At 41.9% G+C, this 19,131-nt stretch overlaps 2 protein-coding genes across 3 annotated transcripts in view; one reads left to right on the forward strand and one right to left on the reverse strand.

Moving 5' to 3' along the window:
• LOC144688393 (ranBP-type and C3HC4-type zinc finger-containing protein 1-like) overlaps positions 1-8,157 on the forward strand; it is a 50,539-nt gene extending 42,382 nt beyond the window's left edge. Inside the window, exons 11-13 of the mRNA XM_078554876.1 lie at positions 2,508-2,606; positions 4,929-5,072; positions 5,758-8,157. Of these exons, the coding sequence (XP_078411002.1) occupies positions 2,508-2,606; positions 4,929-5,072; positions 5,758-5,838 (324 nt within the window). The 3' untranslated portion in view covers positions 5,839-8,157. The remainder of the gene's footprint in view (positions 1-2,507; positions 2,607-4,928; positions 5,073-5,757) is intronic.
• Positions 8,158-16,446: 8,289 nt separating this feature from the next.
• The window catches only part of tbc1d20 (TBC1 domain family, member 20), a 47,724-nt gene continuing 45,039 nt past the window's right edge, over positions 16,447-19,131 (reverse strand). For both annotated transcript variants that reach the window (XM_078554886.1, XM_078554885.1), the window contains one exon: positions 16,447-18,597. In XM_078554886.1, coding sequence (XP_078411012.1) covers positions 18,342-18,597 — 256 coding nt within the window. In that variant the 3' untranslated portion in view covers positions 16,447-18,341. The remainder of the gene's footprint in view (positions 18,598-19,131) is intronic.

Consider the following 19,131-nt stretch of genomic DNA (forward strand, 5'->3'; position numbering starts at 1 on the left):
CGCCCACACACCTTGCTGCCAACTTTTGAGGAGTGTACCCATCGGATCCAAATGCGACGATTCACCTTTGCTGCACCTCCTGCATCATCCTCTAGCTGCCCCCATCAGTAAAGGAAGCAGCCCTGCCTTGGAGCAGGCTGCTTGCAGCTCCTTCAGCCATGTCTAAGGTTGGCAGCTCAATTGTTATGCCTGTTGGACGTTGGTCTGTTTCCCCTCTAGGGCCCAGCGGCAGGCTTTTAAATCTGCTCCTGTGCCAGATGAGTCAGTCCAGTGGCAACTATTCTACCTGCACAGTGCCCTATCCACAGGGGATTTGCGAGTAATAGTTAAATGAACAGATCATAAGGCGACACCTCAGAGTGCAGCACCCCCTCAGTCCTGGAGTAACAGCTTAAATTTTGTGCTTAAACCTCTGAACACGATAATTCAGCACAAAAACCCTTGGGTAAAGGGGAACATAGGAATATAGGAGCAGGTGGAGGCCATTCAGCCCCTCGAGCCTGCTCCACCAGTCAACTAGATCATGGCGATTCATCTACCTCTCAATGCCATTTTCTTGCACTATCCCCATTACCTTGATGTCATTAGTATGTAGAAATCTATCAATCCCTGCCTTGAACATACTCAATGGCTGAGCTTCCACAACCCTCTGGGGTAGAGAATTCCAAAGATTCACTAGCCTCTCAGTGGAGAAATTCCTCCTCATCTCAGTGCTACAAAGCTTTCCCCTTATTGAGACTGCTTCCCCTGGTTCTAGTCCCCACCCCCTCCCAGCCAGCAGGAACATCTTTCCTGCATCGACCTCATCACGCTCCTTAAGAATTTTGTAAGTGTCAATGAGATCACCTCTCATTTTTCTGAACTCTGGAGAATACAGGCCCAGTCTCCTCAATCTCACCTCACTGGACAGTCCTGCCATCCCGGGGATCAGTCTGGTGCACTCCCTCTATGACAAGTATACCCTTCCTTAGGTAAAGGTCCAATACTGTACACAATACTCGGGGTCTAACCAAGGTCCTATACAGTTGAAACATCTTTACTACTGTTCTCAAATCCTCTTGCGATAAAGGCTAACATACTATTTGCCTTCCTAATTGCTTGCTGTACCTGCCTATTAGCTTTCAGTGACTTATGAACAAAGACACCCAGGTCTCTTTGGACATCAACCCTTCCCAGTCTCTCAGCATTTAAGAAATACTCTACATTTCCATTCCTCCTACCAAAGTGGATAACCTCACTCTTTTCGACAATAAATTCTATCTGCCATGTTTTTGCCCATTCACTTAGCCTGTCCAAATCCCCTTGAAGCCTCTTTGCAGCCTCCTCATTATACACATTCCCACCTAGTTTTGTGTCATCTGCAAACTTGGAAATAGTACATTTGGTTCCCATATCAAAATTAGTTATATAGATTGTGAGCAGCTGGGGCCCAAGTACTGTTACTTGCAATACCCCACTAGTCACAGCCTGCCAACCAGAGAATAACCTGTTTATTCCTACTCTTTTTTTTGTCCATTAACCAATTCTCAATCCATGCCAGTAAATTACCCCCAATCCCATAGGCTCTAATTTTGTTTACTAACCCATGTGGGACCTTATCAAAAGCCTCCTGAAAATCCAAATGCAGCACATCCACTGGTTCCCCTTATCCATTCTGCTAGTAATATCCTCAAAAACCTCCAACAGGTTTGTCAAACACTATTTCCCTTTCATAATTCCATGTTGCCACCACTCAATTTTACCATTATTTTCTAATTGTTCAGTTATCACATCCTTTATAATAGATTCCAATAGATTCCTTACTACTGACGTCAGGCTAACAAGTCTGTATTTTCCCCATTTTCTCACTCCCTCCTTTCTTACATTTCAAGTTAGAATTCAGTAGTTTATTATGTAGGAAAACACGGGGTTTGAGCGGTTCATTATTTGGAACTATAATGCAGAGTTCATAAATATACAGTAAAAAGACAATGATGAAAAACCGAGATCAAAATCTTAAAAAGAAAAAAATGGAAACAGTTGCATTTATATAGTGCTTTCGCGACCACCAGATGTTATAAAGCATTTTACAGCCAATGAAATACTTTAGAAATGTAGTCACTGTTGTAATGTAGGGAACCCAGCAGCCAACTTCCACAAACAGCAGTGATAATGACCATATAATCTACTCTTGTGATGTTGATTGAGGAATAAATATTGGTCATAACATTGAGGATAATTCCCCTGATCTTCAAAATAATGCCATGAGATCTTTTACATTCACCCAAACAGACAGATTTAACAGATTGAACAGGTTGGTTTATCAGTTCATCTGAAAAATGGTACCTCCAACAGTGCAGCACTCCCTCAGTGCTGCACTGAAGCGTCAGCCTTGATTTTTTTTTGTGCTCAAGCCCTGCAGTGAGACATGAATCTAAAATCTTGCGACGCAGAGGTAAGAGTGCTACTAACCGAGCCACAGCTGACTCACTGAAAAAATAAATAATCTCTTCTGCTCCTCAACACAGGCTATCCACGAAGGAATGGACTGCAAGCAGTATCAGGACGATCTCAAAATTCAAGCTGAAAATAACAAAGCCGCCAAACAGACTGCTGACATGCTCACGGTGAAGGACTTTTGTATTTATTTTTGATGACGAATTCTTAAAGTAATGGGGAGAATTTTCTCCCTGTCGGCGGGCGATTCGGGCGCGTAGCTGATTGCCGCCCGCGATCGGCTGCGCGCCGCCATTTTGCGTGGGTGGGCCAATTAAGGCTCACCCAGCATGACGCTCACCCTGTGCGGGCGGGGGAGTAGGCTGAGTTGGGGCCTGCGCTCTTTCGCGCAGTGTCACATGAGCTGGGACATGTCAATGAATTTTACTAAAAATTTTTATTACAGTTATAAACCCTTCATGAAACCTCATCCTGCCTGTGGATGAGGTTCCATGAAAAAGGTTGGACGGGCAGCTCAGTTAATTATTTCAATTGGTCTTTAAATGGCCTTATTAGGCCTTTGACAGTTCAGCGGGCGCACAGCTGACTCCGGTGCACGCCCACCGAACTGAAGATCAGAATGACGCGCGGTGATGTCAGGACGCACGCCCGACATCACCACACATCATTTTACATGTTGGTGAGCGGGGCCCGCCCCTGCATGCCGACCAGAAGATTCAGCCCAATGTTTTTTGGGTTCCCAAGATCATGGTGGGTGGGAGCAGAACTGAAGAGAAAAGTTATCAGCTAACTCATGAGGCGAAAAGATGCATTTATATAGAACCTTTAACATAGTAAAACGTTCCAAAGTGCTTAAAAAGACCATTAAATATAACTATGATTAAACCTAGAAATTCTCAGTCTCTCATGGGCGAGGACCATGCCATTTGACACATCAGACATTATCTCTTTACTTGTTGGCAATTTCTGGCACCCTAAAAATGTTTACAGATCTGCTTTCACCTCTGAATGTTCACTCAGAAATGACCACAGACTTAGAGAAAATTGCAGTGACAAATTGTGGCACCTGGGTTTGAATCTGGCGCATACAGTGGGATTCACATCTCCTCTCATCAATCCATCTGGACCTACGGAATATAGTCTGCCCATATATGGCAAGCTTGTTTTGAAAGATCACAATAGATAGTAAAGGGGGTCGAAATGCCATATTGGTGTGGTGGAAAATTCCCTTCAGAATCTGAGTAAAACATCCCAGATAACCGTGCTCCTCCTATTCTGGGTTCTTATATATTCCCAATTTTAATTGTACCACAATTGGTGGCTGTGTCTTCAGCTGTCTGGATCCTAAACTCTGGAATTCCCTCCCTACATCTCTCTCTCTTCTCCTTCAAGACACTACTTAAAACTTCTCTCTTTGATCTCGGTTAGCTGTCCTAATATCCTCCTTGTATGGCTCAGTGTCAATTTTTTTTGATGAAGTGCCTTGAGGCATTTTACAATGTACAAGTTGCTATTGTTGTGCTGGGAGTGCTTGATGATCAACATGGGAACGTGTTCCATTTCCAAGAGCCAATATGAAAACTTATCCAAAAATAAAAACTCCTCTGTATATAGTCAGCTCAGTTATGATTCAGCTACTCTCTTGAACCGATTATTTTAGAATTTGAAAAGAAAAAGCATACAAAGGGTACAATTCTGAAGCGGATGCAGAAACAGACCTGTTGAAAGTGGCAGGGCAGGTTGAGAAAGTGGTTAATAAGGCATAAGGGATGCTGAAATTTATAAATACAGACGGTACAAAAGCAAGGAATTATGGTCAACCTTTATAAAATACTGGTTTAGCTGCAACTGGAAGTATTGCGTCCAGTTCTGGGCACTGCACTGTAGGAAGGATGTGAAGACATTAAAGAGGCCACAGAAAAGATTTACTAGAATGGTTTTAGGAATGAGTTACCTGGCCAGATTGGAGAAGTTGGAGATGTTCTCCTTAGAGAAGGTTGAGAGGAGATTTGTTAGAGGTGTTCAAAATCATGAGGGGTCTGGGCAGAGTTGATAGGGAGAAACTGTTCCCATTGTTGGAAGAATTGAGAACCAGAGGGCACCGATTTAAAGTAATTGGCAAAAGAACCAATGGCGACATGAGGAAAACCTTTTAATTAAACACAGCGAGTAGTTAGGTTCTGGAATCAGCTAGCTGTATGTGGTGGAGGCAAATTCAAGTGAGGCTTTCAAAAGGATTATTACCTGAAAAGACTTTGCGGGTGGAGAGTGGGACTAGGTGAGTTGCTCTTGCAGGGAGCTGTCATGAACATGACAGGCCAAATGGCCTCCATCTCATTCTATGATTCTTTTCAGCTCGGCACGATTCAGTTCGCACTTAATCAAAAGCACCTTCTTGTCAAAATCCCATGGTCCTGGGGTTGAATCAGTTGAACAAAGGCAATTTGATCTCTTGTGGTTCTACCCTAATTATGTGATTCTTATCCTTACAGGCACTGCTGCATAAGGGAGAGGCCATGAATTGTCCTCAATGCAAGATTGTGGTACAGAAAAAGAGTGGCTGCGATTGGCTACGTTGCACTATGTGTAAAACTGAGATATGCTGGGTGACAAAGGGGGCTCGCTGGGGACCTAGGGTATGTGTCTACATCGTTACATACAATTGCATTGAAGTTACAGCACAGAGACAGGCCATTCAACATAACTGCTCTATGCCAGTGATAATGCACTACATGAGGAGCCTATAGTTCCATGTTGCTTTTTCCATAGCAACATCTCAACCAATCAGAGTCAACTTGCCCACCAATCAGCACCCTTTTCTCCTGTGGTATAAATTGTTATGATTGTCTGAGATTTGGCATTCTTGGAATTGTCCTGATGAGAGCAAGATGGAAAGCTTCAGCAACATGTCTCTCTTTTCCGCAATATTCAAATTGTAGCATTGCTACTGCACCCTGTCTCAGATCCAGTTAGTCTTGGCCAGGGATCGAACCCACTTTCCTGCTTTGTACGGTTCAGAATCACAAAGTATTCACAAAGAATCACACATCTAGCCAGGGAGACGATAGAGAGAGTGCATGAGCCACCTAGTCTGGGAGGAGAGTAGGGAAAAGGCTGACAACAGTGCTGTAATAACCGGGATCCGGTTTGATTCTCTCCTGCAATGTCTTCATTCGGCCCGAGTTACTAAAATAGCTGAACGTGTTATCAACATCAGACTTGCCGAGTGACATTGCCACGGCGCTCGTGTCTGCCCCATTAGGGTGATTATTTGTTTTGTCAATGTGTATATTTCACTGACTTTCCGATTTACCTTTTCAGGGTACAGGCGACACAAGTGGAGGGTGCCGCTGCCGTGTCAATGGTAAACCATGCCATCCCAACTGTCAGAATTGCCACTGAACATATTTGCATCCAGTCAGAATTGGGCACAAACAGTGAAGACCACAGCAATGTCATTGTGACATTTCCTGATGTGCACATCTCTGCTGTCTGGGAAACTAAACCAGTAGTGATGTCCTCTTAAGAAGCTGGAATTCAAGCAAATGTATGTCTGATTCAAAAGCATTGAATTCCAATACTTTGGGTAAAACCACTTTCTATTGTATACAGACAAATGCGTTGCCCCTGTGTCAGCGTAGTGGACCATGCACTCAGAGCTGGTCCCACACATTTATATGTGTAAATGGGATTTCTGTCGCAATCCCAACAAAAATCACAGATGAAATTCCTGGCCCTGTGGACGCAGAGCTAGTCACTGTCCTCTGACAGTAGAGTTTGAATCATGCTTCAATACATGGTTACAGCATAGAAGGAGGCCATTCAGATGGTTGAACCACGTCAGCTCTCTGCAAGGACAGCTCAACTAGTCCCACCCACTGCAACTTATTTTCATTTCATATAATTACCCAATTACCTGAAAGACATGATTGAATCTGCCTCCACCAGAATCACAGGTAGTGCATTTGATATCCTAACCACTCGCTGCTTAAAGAAGTTTTTCTTCATGTCACCTTTGTATTTGTTTGCCAATCACCTTCAGTTGGTGCCCTCTGGTTTGAGCGCCTTCCGGCAATGGGAAGTTTCTCCCTGTCTGTCCAGATGCCTCGTGATTTTGAGCACCTCTATCAATTCCCCTCTCAACCTTCCCTTCTCTAAAGAGAACAGCTCCAGCTTCTCCAATTTATCTGTGTAATTGAAGTCCCTCATCCCTGGAACCATTCGTGTAAATATTTTCTGCACCCTTCCTAAGGCCTTCACATCCTTCCTAAAGTGTGGTGCCCAGAGTTGGACACAATACTCCAGTTGTGGATGGCCAGTGTTTTGTACTCTATGCTTCTATTTATAAAATCCAGGATACAGGATGTCTTATTAGCCACTTTCAAAAATTTGTACACATACACCTCCAGGTCCCCCTGCTCCTGGACTACCTTTAGAATTGTATCCTTTGTTTTATATTGACCCTCCTCACTTTTTCGACCACAATGTATCACTTCACACTTTCCTGCATTAAATGTGTCTGCCAGTCTGTCTCTTTTCTCTTGAAATCCACCACTATCCTCCTCGCAGTTCGTAATACTTCCAAGTTTTCTGTCAGTTGCAAATTTTGAGATTGTGCCCTGCACACACAAGTCTAGATTATTAATATGAATCAAGAAAAGCAGTCTTAATACCCCCTGGGGAACCCCACTGTTTATCTCCCTCCAATCTGAAAAACCACTACCCTGTTTCCTGTCACTCAGCCAACTTTGTATCCGTGCTGCCACTGTCCCTTTTATTCCATGGACTTTAACTTTGCTGACAAGCCTGTTATGTGGCACTTTATCAAATGCCTTTTGGAAGTCCACATCAACCACATTATTCTCATCCAAAAACTCAAGCGAGTTAGTTAAACAAATCCATGCTGGCATTTGCCAGGGTTCCAAGTGGAATGAGTGGGAGGTATGCTGCAGCAGGTATGAATTCACAACACATGTCCTTAACTTCTTACTCCACTTAGATGACAAGGATGGGTTAATAAATGAAAGTTACACACTGGTGCAGAACATAAAAAGTTTATAGTGAGAAAAGACAAGTTTTAACTCATTCAGCATGAGAAAATAAGCAAAATATTTTGTGAACAGAATTAAGGTATGCTTTAGGAATGTCCAGTTTTCCCTGCACTAAGCCATGCAATCCCTGACAGGGGAAAGGGGCTTGATGCTGATATTTAGTACATAACTGAACAACATTTTCATTAAAAAATACATTCTCATTATATACGATCCTGATCTTTGTAGCAGTGAAACTCTGCCATGGACAAAAATGATCAACTCCCACCCATCCCACTGCAAGTCTGACAGAAGAGCCATGGAAACCACAGAAAAGCTGCACTCATGATGTTTCTCATGGGTTTCAGCCACTCTTCTGGTCAAGTTACGATGGACAAATGGGCGAGTCCTAGTGAGAGTTTGCCCTGTAATTCTTAGACATGTCCTTCTGCTCAAAGCACAATTTGTTTTCAAGATTGTCGCTAACCACGTGGAACATTGCTCAGGCGTTTTATATATATGGTGAATATCTTTCTGGGAAGGGCCTTATTTAGAATTAAAGATCCTTTTCTGTATGGTTAAAGTGACATTCAGATGAAAATCCAAGATCAGGTACTGCTGAGATAGACAAAGAATGGGCAATGTCAATGTGTGTATATATTATAAATAAAAGTTCACATTTGAAAAAGGACCTAATTTTTCATGAAATGATTTACACTTGCTGTTCACTGGCTTACAGTGTAAGATATATGGAAGGGTCTGGGTATGTTCACCTGCATATCTATTGGTACAAGCATTGGTGTAAAACCCCTAAAGCAGCTAAATCAGAAAGACTTCTGCGCAGCCTTTCCAATGGACTGTTCAGCAGAACACTGGGAAACAAGAAGGTAAAGCAGGAATACCGCTCGGCTCTGACTTTTCTCTGGAGTCACTTCACCGTATGCCCTTACCAATAATTTTTTAGTAACATTGGTGAAGAACAGACAGGCGTTACACCATGGCAGAGGAGAAGACAGCAAAACTTCATTCTTCGACATCCAATATCTCCAAGGGTGCAATTCAACGAACAGACTCCTCAGGGTGTGGATACCACCAAGTCACCTGGAGGAAGCTGGCATAGACTTATAGACATTTACAGCACAGAAGGAAGCCAGTCTGCACATTGTGTCCACACCAGTCAACAAAGATCTGACTACAATAATCTCATTTTCCAGCGCTTGGCCCATAGCCCTGGAGGCTATGGCAACGCAAGTGAATATCTAAATACTTCTTAAATGTTATGAGAGTTTCTTACTCAACCACCCTTTCAGGCAGTGAGTTCCAGACTCCCACCACCCTCTGGGTGAAAAATATTCCCCTCAACTCCCCCTTCTTAGCTTTCTACCTCTTACCTTAAATCTCTGCTCCCTGGTTATTGGCCCCCTACTGATGGAAAAAGTGCTTTGTCAAATCTTTCACTCACAGGACTTAAAAGTTCCACATCCTCAGTAGGATAAGCAAGATAACAAACACACTGTACTTCCCTCCCATTTTTCCCTTGCTCACGCTGGACAACAAAGCACACTGTTCACTCTCTTAAATCAACATCTCCACAATTAACCCTTCACAACGATCCAATTTCCTATGTTGCACTGTGGCTACACAGCCTTCCATATTCCTGAGATGTCTAAATCTAATGATAGAGCAGTACTGTGTAGGGCTTTGGGTTTCTTTACCTAAGGAAGGATATACTTGCCATAAGTGTAACGAAGATTCACTAGGCTGATTCACAGATAGGGGAATTGTCTCATGTGGAGGATCAAGTAGGACTATATTCCCTAGAATTTAGAAGATAGATATGATTTCATTGAAACATAAAAAATTAACGGGCTTTAAAGGGTAGATGCTGCAAGGATGTTTCCACTGGTTCTCAAGCTACTAAACAGCACCCCCAAGTGGTTTCAAAGAATACTATTAAAACACCAACAAAAGTTCTGTTTGAAAGCATCTGCGGAGAAAAGATGGTCTGAGCAGGTACACTGAGCAGAACATGCCTGCCAGGTATTAACACCTGAGACTTTACATATAAACTGAAAGAAATGGATTACCGAGAAGCCCTCCCAGTTGGACGTTCATGCTGATAACTCAATCATGCAACAGCGAATGATCGCATTCAGAAGCAATTGCGTGTATTGTTCAGTAAAAAGTGGGATCAAGTCAGAGGCATCTGAGTGCCTCCAAACTTATCTTGACTTTTGAGATGAGCTGTACAAAGAGATTTGATATGCAAGGGACAATAACTCACGACATCAGCTACATTGCTTATGTCAGTAGCTTGTTAACCTCTTATTTGGTCCAGGATCTCATTAGAGCTTAGACAATACAAAGTGTGATATGTCATGAAGAGATATTAATGTCTATAATATCCCTTCATGACAGATAACTGCTTGGCTCATCAGAGTTCTCCAAATAAGGAACCATTACTACAGTATGGGATTGTGGGTAGGCCTTGGTCAGGGGTTTAAAACTCTGAAAATTAGTATATTCTTTCTTTGAGGGAAAAACATGATGAGAGATATCATGTTGGTGATGTGTGGCGTGAGTCATAAAATTCATCATGTGACTCATCAATATAAATAAAATGTTGATATTCTTTGTAACAACTCACGGTTATGCCTATTTAAAGAGCTATTGACACATTAAATGGCTAAAAATAAGTGGGTTACTTAGATTTGTAGTGATTGAGGAACAAAATATAAAAACAAAAGATTATGCTCGAACTTTATAGATCACTGGTTAAGCCTCAGGTTGAGTACGGTGGATAATTCTATGCATCACACTTCAGTGAAGATGTAAAGGTTGCAGAAAGGGTACTGGGCTGGATCTTTGAAATATCAGTCCTATTTAGTTCCACATCTCTACTTTTTTGTCTGTAACCCTCTAAGTTTCTGATTTTCAAATACCTGTCTAACTACCTTTCAAAATTATTTATGGAAACAGCTTTTCAGTTAGAGCGTTCCAGATCCTGACAACACTCCGATTTCTGTGCTCGAATTCCCTGTACGTTCTTCCTGTCACACAAGCCTCTGAAAGATCATTGCTTTCTAAATTTTTACCCGACAATACATCGGGGCAGGATTTTCCAGTTGGCGTGCAGTGGTAGTCCCGACACGCTGGCACGTAAAATGACGCGCAATGACGTTGGGCACGCATCCCGACGTCATCGTGCTGTCTCGCAATGTTTCGTGTGGCGGGCGTGCGCCGGAGTCGGCTGCGTGCCCGCCAATATGTAAACAGCCTGTTAAGGAATTAATTAACATAATTGTTAACGGTGGCCTGCAATCTTAAGGTTGGCGGGCAGGTGAAAAGGCCAAGCGGCCTTCATGTTTTTTAGGGAACCTCATCCACGTGCGGGATGAGGTTTCCTAAAGCTTTTATTAAATAAAAAATTTTTCCTAAATATAAAAACATGTCCCATCTCATGTGACACAGTCACATGAGGGGACATGCTTAAATAAATTTTTAAACCATTTATTTAATAATTTCAATATCAATTCAATCTCCGAGGCACTGTGCAAAGGAGTGCTGGCCCCGACTTTCCCTCCTCCCTCCGCCCGTACAGGTAGTACTGAGCGCTACGGCTCACGTCTATGCTGGGCAGGCCTTAATTGGCCCACCCGCCTAAAATGGCGGCGGGGAACCAACTGTGGGTGGCAATCAGCTCCGCGACCACCCCCACCCGCCACCTGCAAAATTCAGGCCCAGGTTTTAGTTATGGTTTGTACATACTTATGCTCACAGCTGTAGTACTGCACTCTGCAGTTTGATGAACACAGTGCAATGTCAATCTACTGAAGAGGATCGATAACAACACATGCTTCAGTATACTTGTGGTGCTATCAATCTAGTTTTACAAATTCAGGGACTTTTCTGACAGAGCTTTTTATTGCAGTTATGGACATTTATTTATCCAATCTGATGTTTAATTGTGTCTTTGCTACCATTCACTATTACAGCAGTAAAGCGCTAAATAAGCATTTTTCTAACCCAACTGATCTGCCTGTATCTTTGCATCATCCATTAAGTGCCATGCACCTCTGCGGTTAAACATTTGAGGGAGGCTAATGCAAGTGCCACAAACATTAGGCCAGCTTTATATATCCTGCCCTGAATTTCCACGGGAATTCTCTTGCCATAATTTGGACAGGGAAACCATTTCCAAGGGGCACAGTGATTTACTGGTACTTCTTGCTATTCAGTATTGTCTATTCACTGACCACAGTGAGGTTTTCTCTACATTGAGGAGATTAAATCCCAATTAAATCCCAATTGGAAACCATTAGGGGAAACAATGTCAAGTCGTTTTTAGTTATTTGTGGATGAACCTTCAGAGAAATGGCAAACATCATCCCTGCCTACACCACCCCCCACAAAACCAGGAAAATTCCAAGATTTCTTGGTATCACTAGTCCCCATGCTCAGTTTACTTTTACTGCTTGCTATCTAGACCAACACTTGCCAAACTATTTTCCTTTATTACCCCATTTTAACACTTGAAAATTAGCATGACCCCAGACACCAACAAAAATAAAAACAGCAATTAAGCAGCATAGTAACATTCAGTATATAATTATTAAAGTTCACCTATTATAGATCACCATATAATCATCACTATATAAATATGAAATAAAAGCAGAAAATGCTGGAAAAACTCAGCAGGTCTGGCAGCATCTATGAAGAAATAGGCTTAACGTTTCGAGTCTGTTTGACTTCTTCAGAGCTGAAGAGGTAGAGATATGATGGGTTTTATACTGTTGAATAGAGGGGGTGGAGCAAAATAGGGCATCAGGGTCAAAGTAGAAAGTCACATATAAATATGAAAGTCTGTGATGAAAATCCCAGGCTCTCAATGACTGGGCTGCTGCAGTTGCTACATCCACATCCACCTCCATTGTCGCTGCTCCGGGAAACCTCTGATGCATAGTTACATCATACACACCTGATCAAAGCCCCACAGCCAAGTATCCCATCGGTTACTTCCCACTACTGAGGAGGAGGTTAATGTGATTTTGTTTCACATGACCCCATTTGCTGTTCCTGCCACCCCAATTGGAGTCATGATCCACAGTTTGGGAATCACTGATTTAGATAAATAATAGTATAACTTAGTGGGGTCTGACAATGAGACACCCTTACCTTGTCAGATGAACTGGATATCATAAACTTCACGTGTGTTCTTGTGAGAGTTTGGTCCATCTGCCCAAAGGCAGACTGATTCATACTCGAATTAGACTAGGCTGGGTGCCAATCCACTAGTTTTATTTTGCAATCTTTAAGGAAACATTTGAAGCAATTGCCATCTTTGTATCCCTTGACTTTGTATCCCTTCTCATTAATAAATTGTGCCACACTTGTCCTATTTCTGAAACCTGGCCAGCTATCTCAACCTAGGCTAGCTTCCCTTTATAAAAAGACTTGTCACCACCCTGGGTTAATTGATAGTCTTTGAACTGATTTAGGACATGCATCGCTCTGCACCTTCATTGAAGCTTTCCAGGTCAAGAAGATTAATCATCTTGTTTCTGACTCTTTCCTTGACTGAGGTTAGTCAGTAGAGACATCAGTTAGGCACATTATCGCTTCCCCCACCCCTTCCAAAGGTAGACTCATTGAAATAAACTCCTGTTTATTATCTGGATTGATCCTAACATAACAATATTAGGTGACAGAGACTGCTCAATCACCTCTCTCCATTTGTTCTAGGTAATTAAGGATCCGTTTCAAATGCTGCTCATTACCTTTCAGGTGATCTCATTAACATTCTAATCCCCTCCATCCGAGTGGCTCCAACACACGTCTTAGGGTGGATTCAAAACATTTGTGAACTCAATTTATCATAAAAGCAATACTTCAAAGTAACTCATGTCCTCGACCCAACCATCTTCAGCTGCTTCATCAATGAAGTTCGCTGGTGATTGCGCAATGTTCAGCACCATTCACAACTCAGATACTGAAGCAGTACAAATGCAGAAAGACCTGAACAATATCAAGACTTGGGCTGACAAGTGACAAGTAACATTTGAGCCACACAAGGGCCAGACAAGAGAAAATCTAACCATTGCCCCGTGACAAATACTGTGGCTACAAGAGGTCAGGGGCTAGGAATCCTGTGGTGAGTAACTCACCTCCTCACTCCCCAAAGCCTGCCCACCATCAACTAGGCACAAGTCAGGAGTGTGATGGAATACTTCCCACTTGCCTGGATGAACGTAGCTCCAACAACACTCAAGAAGCCCAACACCATCCTGGACAAACGGGTCCAGGCCCATATAAACATGAAAGTCTGTGACGAAGATCCTGGGCTCCAGGTGATTGGGCTGCTGCAGTTGCTAAATCCGCATCCGCCTCCATTGTCACCTTTGGGAAGTTTAATGAGCCCACTTGATTGGCATCCCTCCACAAACTTTCACGCCCTCCACCACCAACGCACAGTAGCAGCAGTGTGTACCATTTACAAGACGCACTGCAGGAATTCACCAAGGCTCCTTAGACAGAGCTTCCAAACCCAAGACCACTACCATCTAGAAGGACAGGGGCAGCAGATAGATGGGAACACTACCACCTGGAAGTTCCTCTCCAAGCCACTCACCATCCTGACTTGGAAATACATCACTGGTCCTTCACTGTCGTTAGGTCAAAATCCTGGAATTCCCATGAATGAAAAAAAATCCAAATCCCTTCTGGTTAAAGTGGTTAAAAATCCCAACATGCACCAGTAAGCAATTAATGCAATGCCAGGCTTGAATCAGTGAGTTTTGAACAGCATTGCACTATACCCTGTTAAATGCAAATATTTATTAAAAATGTACATTACTACATTTAAATGAAGTGCCAGGAGTAAAAATAATTTGCAGTGTTTTGCACTATTATAGTTCTATAAAGCCTCACAATCTGCTACCAAATCCTCTCATAACTACTGTCCTTTCTGGCTTACTTCTGAGAATGTTGGTGGGCCTCAATTAGGTTCAACTGAGAGCACTCAAATTCTGGTTCCAAGGCTCTGGGTTGAGTTCCATAGCAAGCTTTTAACTAACAATTAGGATTAACACTCCAAAGTGGGACTGCTGCTTTGTTGATGATGAGATAATGAACCAAGGATTTATCTGGCCATTCCACTGGAGCATATGGACATTAAGCTCCCACTGTAATTCATTCATCACTGTTGCTTCCAACATCAGTAAGAAACACAATTCTGGTGGATGTCACCTGTGCAGAATGTCTGTCCCGATCCCCCAAGGTAAGCACTGGACTTCAATAACAGTGAGCTGCAGTCTTTTGGATGTGATAAATGAAAATATAAAATATTTCATGACCAAATACACCATTCTTTCAACTAAATACACAGTACATTGTAGAAATGCATTGCTATGAATTCAGTTAACTCTTTTGAGCATCCTCTTGTAGCTTAGAATGTGAAGATATTCTAAAAGTAACGTATGTACAATTATTCTATCTCATAACTATTCCAGTGGCTGCTTTGGCTGTTTTAAGATATAGAACGAGCAACCTGATGGATTTCCTTCCATCCTTCCTTCAGAATAATGTTCTCCTCTGCCCTTGTAGGCACTGACTCCTTGCTGGGGCACAATTTCACCAGCACCCTTCCCAACTCCCCACCTGCAACTGTTGTTCATTTATTTTTTTTGACAGTGAAAGTTTACAAAGCATTTAGCTGTAGGGGCATCACAATCAAGCCTTATGCAATATTCAGCAAAATCCCACACGTACACTTTCAGCAAAGGTTATTGGATGGCAAGGAGGAGGGAACAGTTTCCACTGGCCTGGCAGAAATCAGCTAATTTAGCACATACTGGAACTGAAACTATATACCCCAAAACTTAAAATAGTTAACAGAGGGGAAGGAATTTACAATCTTAATTTTAATACTTGAATCTGACCCAAAGAAAATCAAGTAATAAAATCTATATTTCACAGTGAAAGTTGCTGTAGAATAAGTCACTGCAGAAGGAAAGAGCTGGGAGAAATGACAACAGATTTAAAAAATACCAGGAGATTTAGAGATGAGCATGGTGTCACCAGAAGACACTTACCCATTAGAGAATGCAACACAAAGAAAGTTCATTATACTTCAGCTTACGACACTACAGTTAATTAAACACTCTCAATATGATAGCTTCATTAGATCTGGCCCAATATTAAACATCCCAGGGTATTATGTATCTATTTTGGTGGAAAGTGGTCCCAAATCTGAGAGACAGAAACGGATTCAAACATCAGGGTGAAGGGGTCGACTCAATAAAACTAACTGATGTTTGTAAGAGAGACACATCTATTCAACTAATGGCCTTTTCTACTTTTGTAAAATTTGCAATGTAAAGATAACTAAAAAATTCTGCAGTAGTGGTAATCCTTTCTTAAACTGGGGTAAATTAACCCAAAACAATAATCAATTACAACATTAACCCAATCCAGATTTTATCTGGAATCCAAGTTACTACTGACCTGACAAAACATTGTGCTACTGCAGCTAAACCGTTAACTGTGAACTTCACTCTCCATTGACAAATCAAGAGACCAAGAGTGGGGTGCCAGAACGTATGGATAATATTGGTTATCTTGGGTCACTAGTATCTCATTTACTATAGAGATTGTGTCCATGGTGTAACAGCATGCAGGCTCTTCCCATCCAGAGCTCCCCATCTCGGCTAAGGCACTCGGAGATGACCAGCATGAGGGGAAAAAGCAACTCATATCAGTCACTCACTTCTATGCAAGAAGTTCATGATCCAAGTACCTCTGAGGCCCCCACCAAAAGGTGACTCATGTGCCGCAACATTAAGAGTGGAAAGTAAAGGTGAAAGAAAAATTAAAACAAATAACCGTACAAATGCAGCTCCTTTCGTCACTGTCAATTCTACAAGTCGCTATTGGGTACCTTTACATAGCTATGAATAAATCTTGTAACTGAGAAAACCAGACGTCAGGGTTAAATTTTTGTGTATTGCATATCAAGGCTAACAGTACATTATCAAGACATAATTTCTTCATATCAGAGTCTCTAGCAACATAGCCTTATAAGGGCTAACTATACAAATTAAGAAGCCTTGTACTGAGGTTAGTGTGGCTGACTCACCATATATTAAGGCTGCAATATATTACAATTAAAAAAAGTTTCTGATGGGCTGCTTGTAACAGTGACGTATTAATGAAACACTTGGATATTAAGCCTGTATGCATATGTCACTTTTGTTGAACAGATCCTGCTAATCATTTGCATGCAATGACTCCATATTTACAAAAATATAATTGGTCTTGAAGTGATCCAACCAGTTGTACTTTTCACCTATATTTCAAGACGTTTTTCTGGTTTTTAATATAAACATGTTCAGGGTAGCTGAACGAAGAGAAAAGCTATTGTATCCTGCAGGTGATAGTTGAAAAACCTAGTCACCTAGGTGCATTTAAGCACTGCTAAAAGCAGGACAATTTGGAGTAGTAAAGGGAGAACAAAAAAAAAGACAAAGTATAACTATCCTGAGGGAATGCTACTCAAGAAGTTCATCAATTGACTGGCATACCAAACTCATCCTGTCTACACATGGGCTGATCATCTATCTGAAACCCAAAACCCTGCACCGCTCCCCCTGCTAGACTCAAATACTTTTATTATCCACACTTCTGGGTGGTGGAGCTAAGTGTCAGAATTGAGAGCTTTTGTCCTGTGACTTAATTCCACTAATGGATACTATTTTCTGCCCTTTTCAAGGTGTTGACGCCTACTGTGGTGCAGCATCAAGGCAATAACCAAAGTGACCATTCTTTATTAATGTTGAATGTTGGTATTCCAACATAATGATGAATGTTGGTATTCCACTCAAGTAAGAGAAGGCAGCTCAGCTAAGTTTCATTCCATCCAACTTGAACACTACATTTTCCAGCAGAGATCACTGCATTGCATAATGGAGCAGGAACCACAGTCAGGCTCTTACGCAGCCAACAGTACCACTCCATTGGTGCCAATCTGAGAGGCCAGCTAATTCCATGGAAATCATTTTCAAACCAGTCACATTCACTACTACATGATACTTTGTCAATTATGCAGGGAGAATGTGAACCAGATGGTTTTCATCAATCTCCAGAGATGGAACTTCATCTGCTCTCTTTTAGCTAGGGTCAAAACCAGACCTTTCAGAAAGGAGTGTTCAAAAAGTTATATTACAATACACCAATCCCAAAATTAGGTTAAGTAACAAGTGGAACAAAGTTGTTAACTACTGCAAATGTAATGGACCATTTTCCTGGCTTGACATGGATTTTCCACTTCAGCCAGACATTCTAATGGAGAGGGCAGATAAATTAATTCGGTCAAGCCACTGCCTAAAATAGCTCTCCAGCCTCCTAGGAAATGGAGAGAAGTTGGCCAGGATACCTCTTCAATGTTGCTCATCAACGATAATGTGACTGAGATTGGCAATGATAATGTGACTGAGATTGGCAATGATAATGTGACTGAGATTGGCAACACACCATGTGAGAACTCATCGGTACAAATTCATACTGTATCACTTAGTGGCAGTAGGTTTTAAAATGGGTCAATATCTCAAGATTTTATTTTTTTTAAAAAGGTGACAGCAAAATGGATATTCTGCAATATATTGCAGCTTTATGTTGGTGCTAATCATTCACCAAATAGCAAACAAAAGGTTAGTGTTCAACCCAATCTAACCCTTAACTCAGAATGTATTTTATCCTGCTTGCAGTCTTTAATGACACATTTTAAACTAAAAATAAAAGGCGATGACAAAGAAAAGTAGTGTGTCCCACCCTCAATATGTAGTTGGGGATTTGTAAAGTGGCTAAAAATGTTCTTCCTTCTCAAGGAAAAAGTTGCAGTTCAAACTTTGGTGCCCATTCCAGTGCAGTATTGACCACTGCATAGGCTGCTGCCCCCAGTGCCACAGTCAGCCCCATCACTGCCAGTTTTATCAACCTCCTGGTCCCTGTTATTGTCACAATCGCACTTGTTCTGGGCTCTTGCTGGAGCTGTTCTCTGAATCGCCTCCGGAGCACTGCATCAGGGCGCTGCTGAGCCGACACCAGTTCAAAATCCTTGAAGGTTGAGACTGCGGTGCTGTGGGGATGGACAGACAAAATGCCTCCATTAGGCAATTCAAATGCAGTGCAAAAGAAAGTATCAAACCAATACTAACCTATCCAGCAAAATGACAAAAATGAACAAGTATAACATTTTTCTTTAAATTATGATTTACAATTTTCTCCTTGTTAAATAAGTGTCACTGATCCCTCATTGGCTCAGTGGGTTTATCCAGACTGCAGAGCTACAACAGATCAGGAAGGTCAGAGGCTGGATTCTTGGTTTGTGGTGCATTAGTTGATCACAGCTGCATCAGATTAGGGGGGCGGTGAAGAAGAAAAAAAAAACAGCAAAGGTTCCTGGCCCTGACATTATCCAGTAACTTGTGCTGAAAATGCATGCATGTGGTTAAGATGAGGCTAAGCAAATAACTCAACAACATTCACAGGCAAAGTTCATTAATAAACAAAAGCCATGGTTGAGGTTCTAGATGATAAACAACACTTGTGAAAACATGCCTTAGCAAGAAAACACTTTCAGGAGAGAAGAGAAAATTATCGAGGAAAAAAA

This window comes from Cetorhinus maximus, chromosome 13 (assembly GCF_964194155.1).
Source record: "Cetorhinus maximus chromosome 13, sCetMax3.hap1.1, whole genome shotgun sequence".
NCBI lineage: Eukaryota > Metazoa > Chordata > Chondrichthyes > Lamniformes > Cetorhinidae > Cetorhinus > Cetorhinus maximus.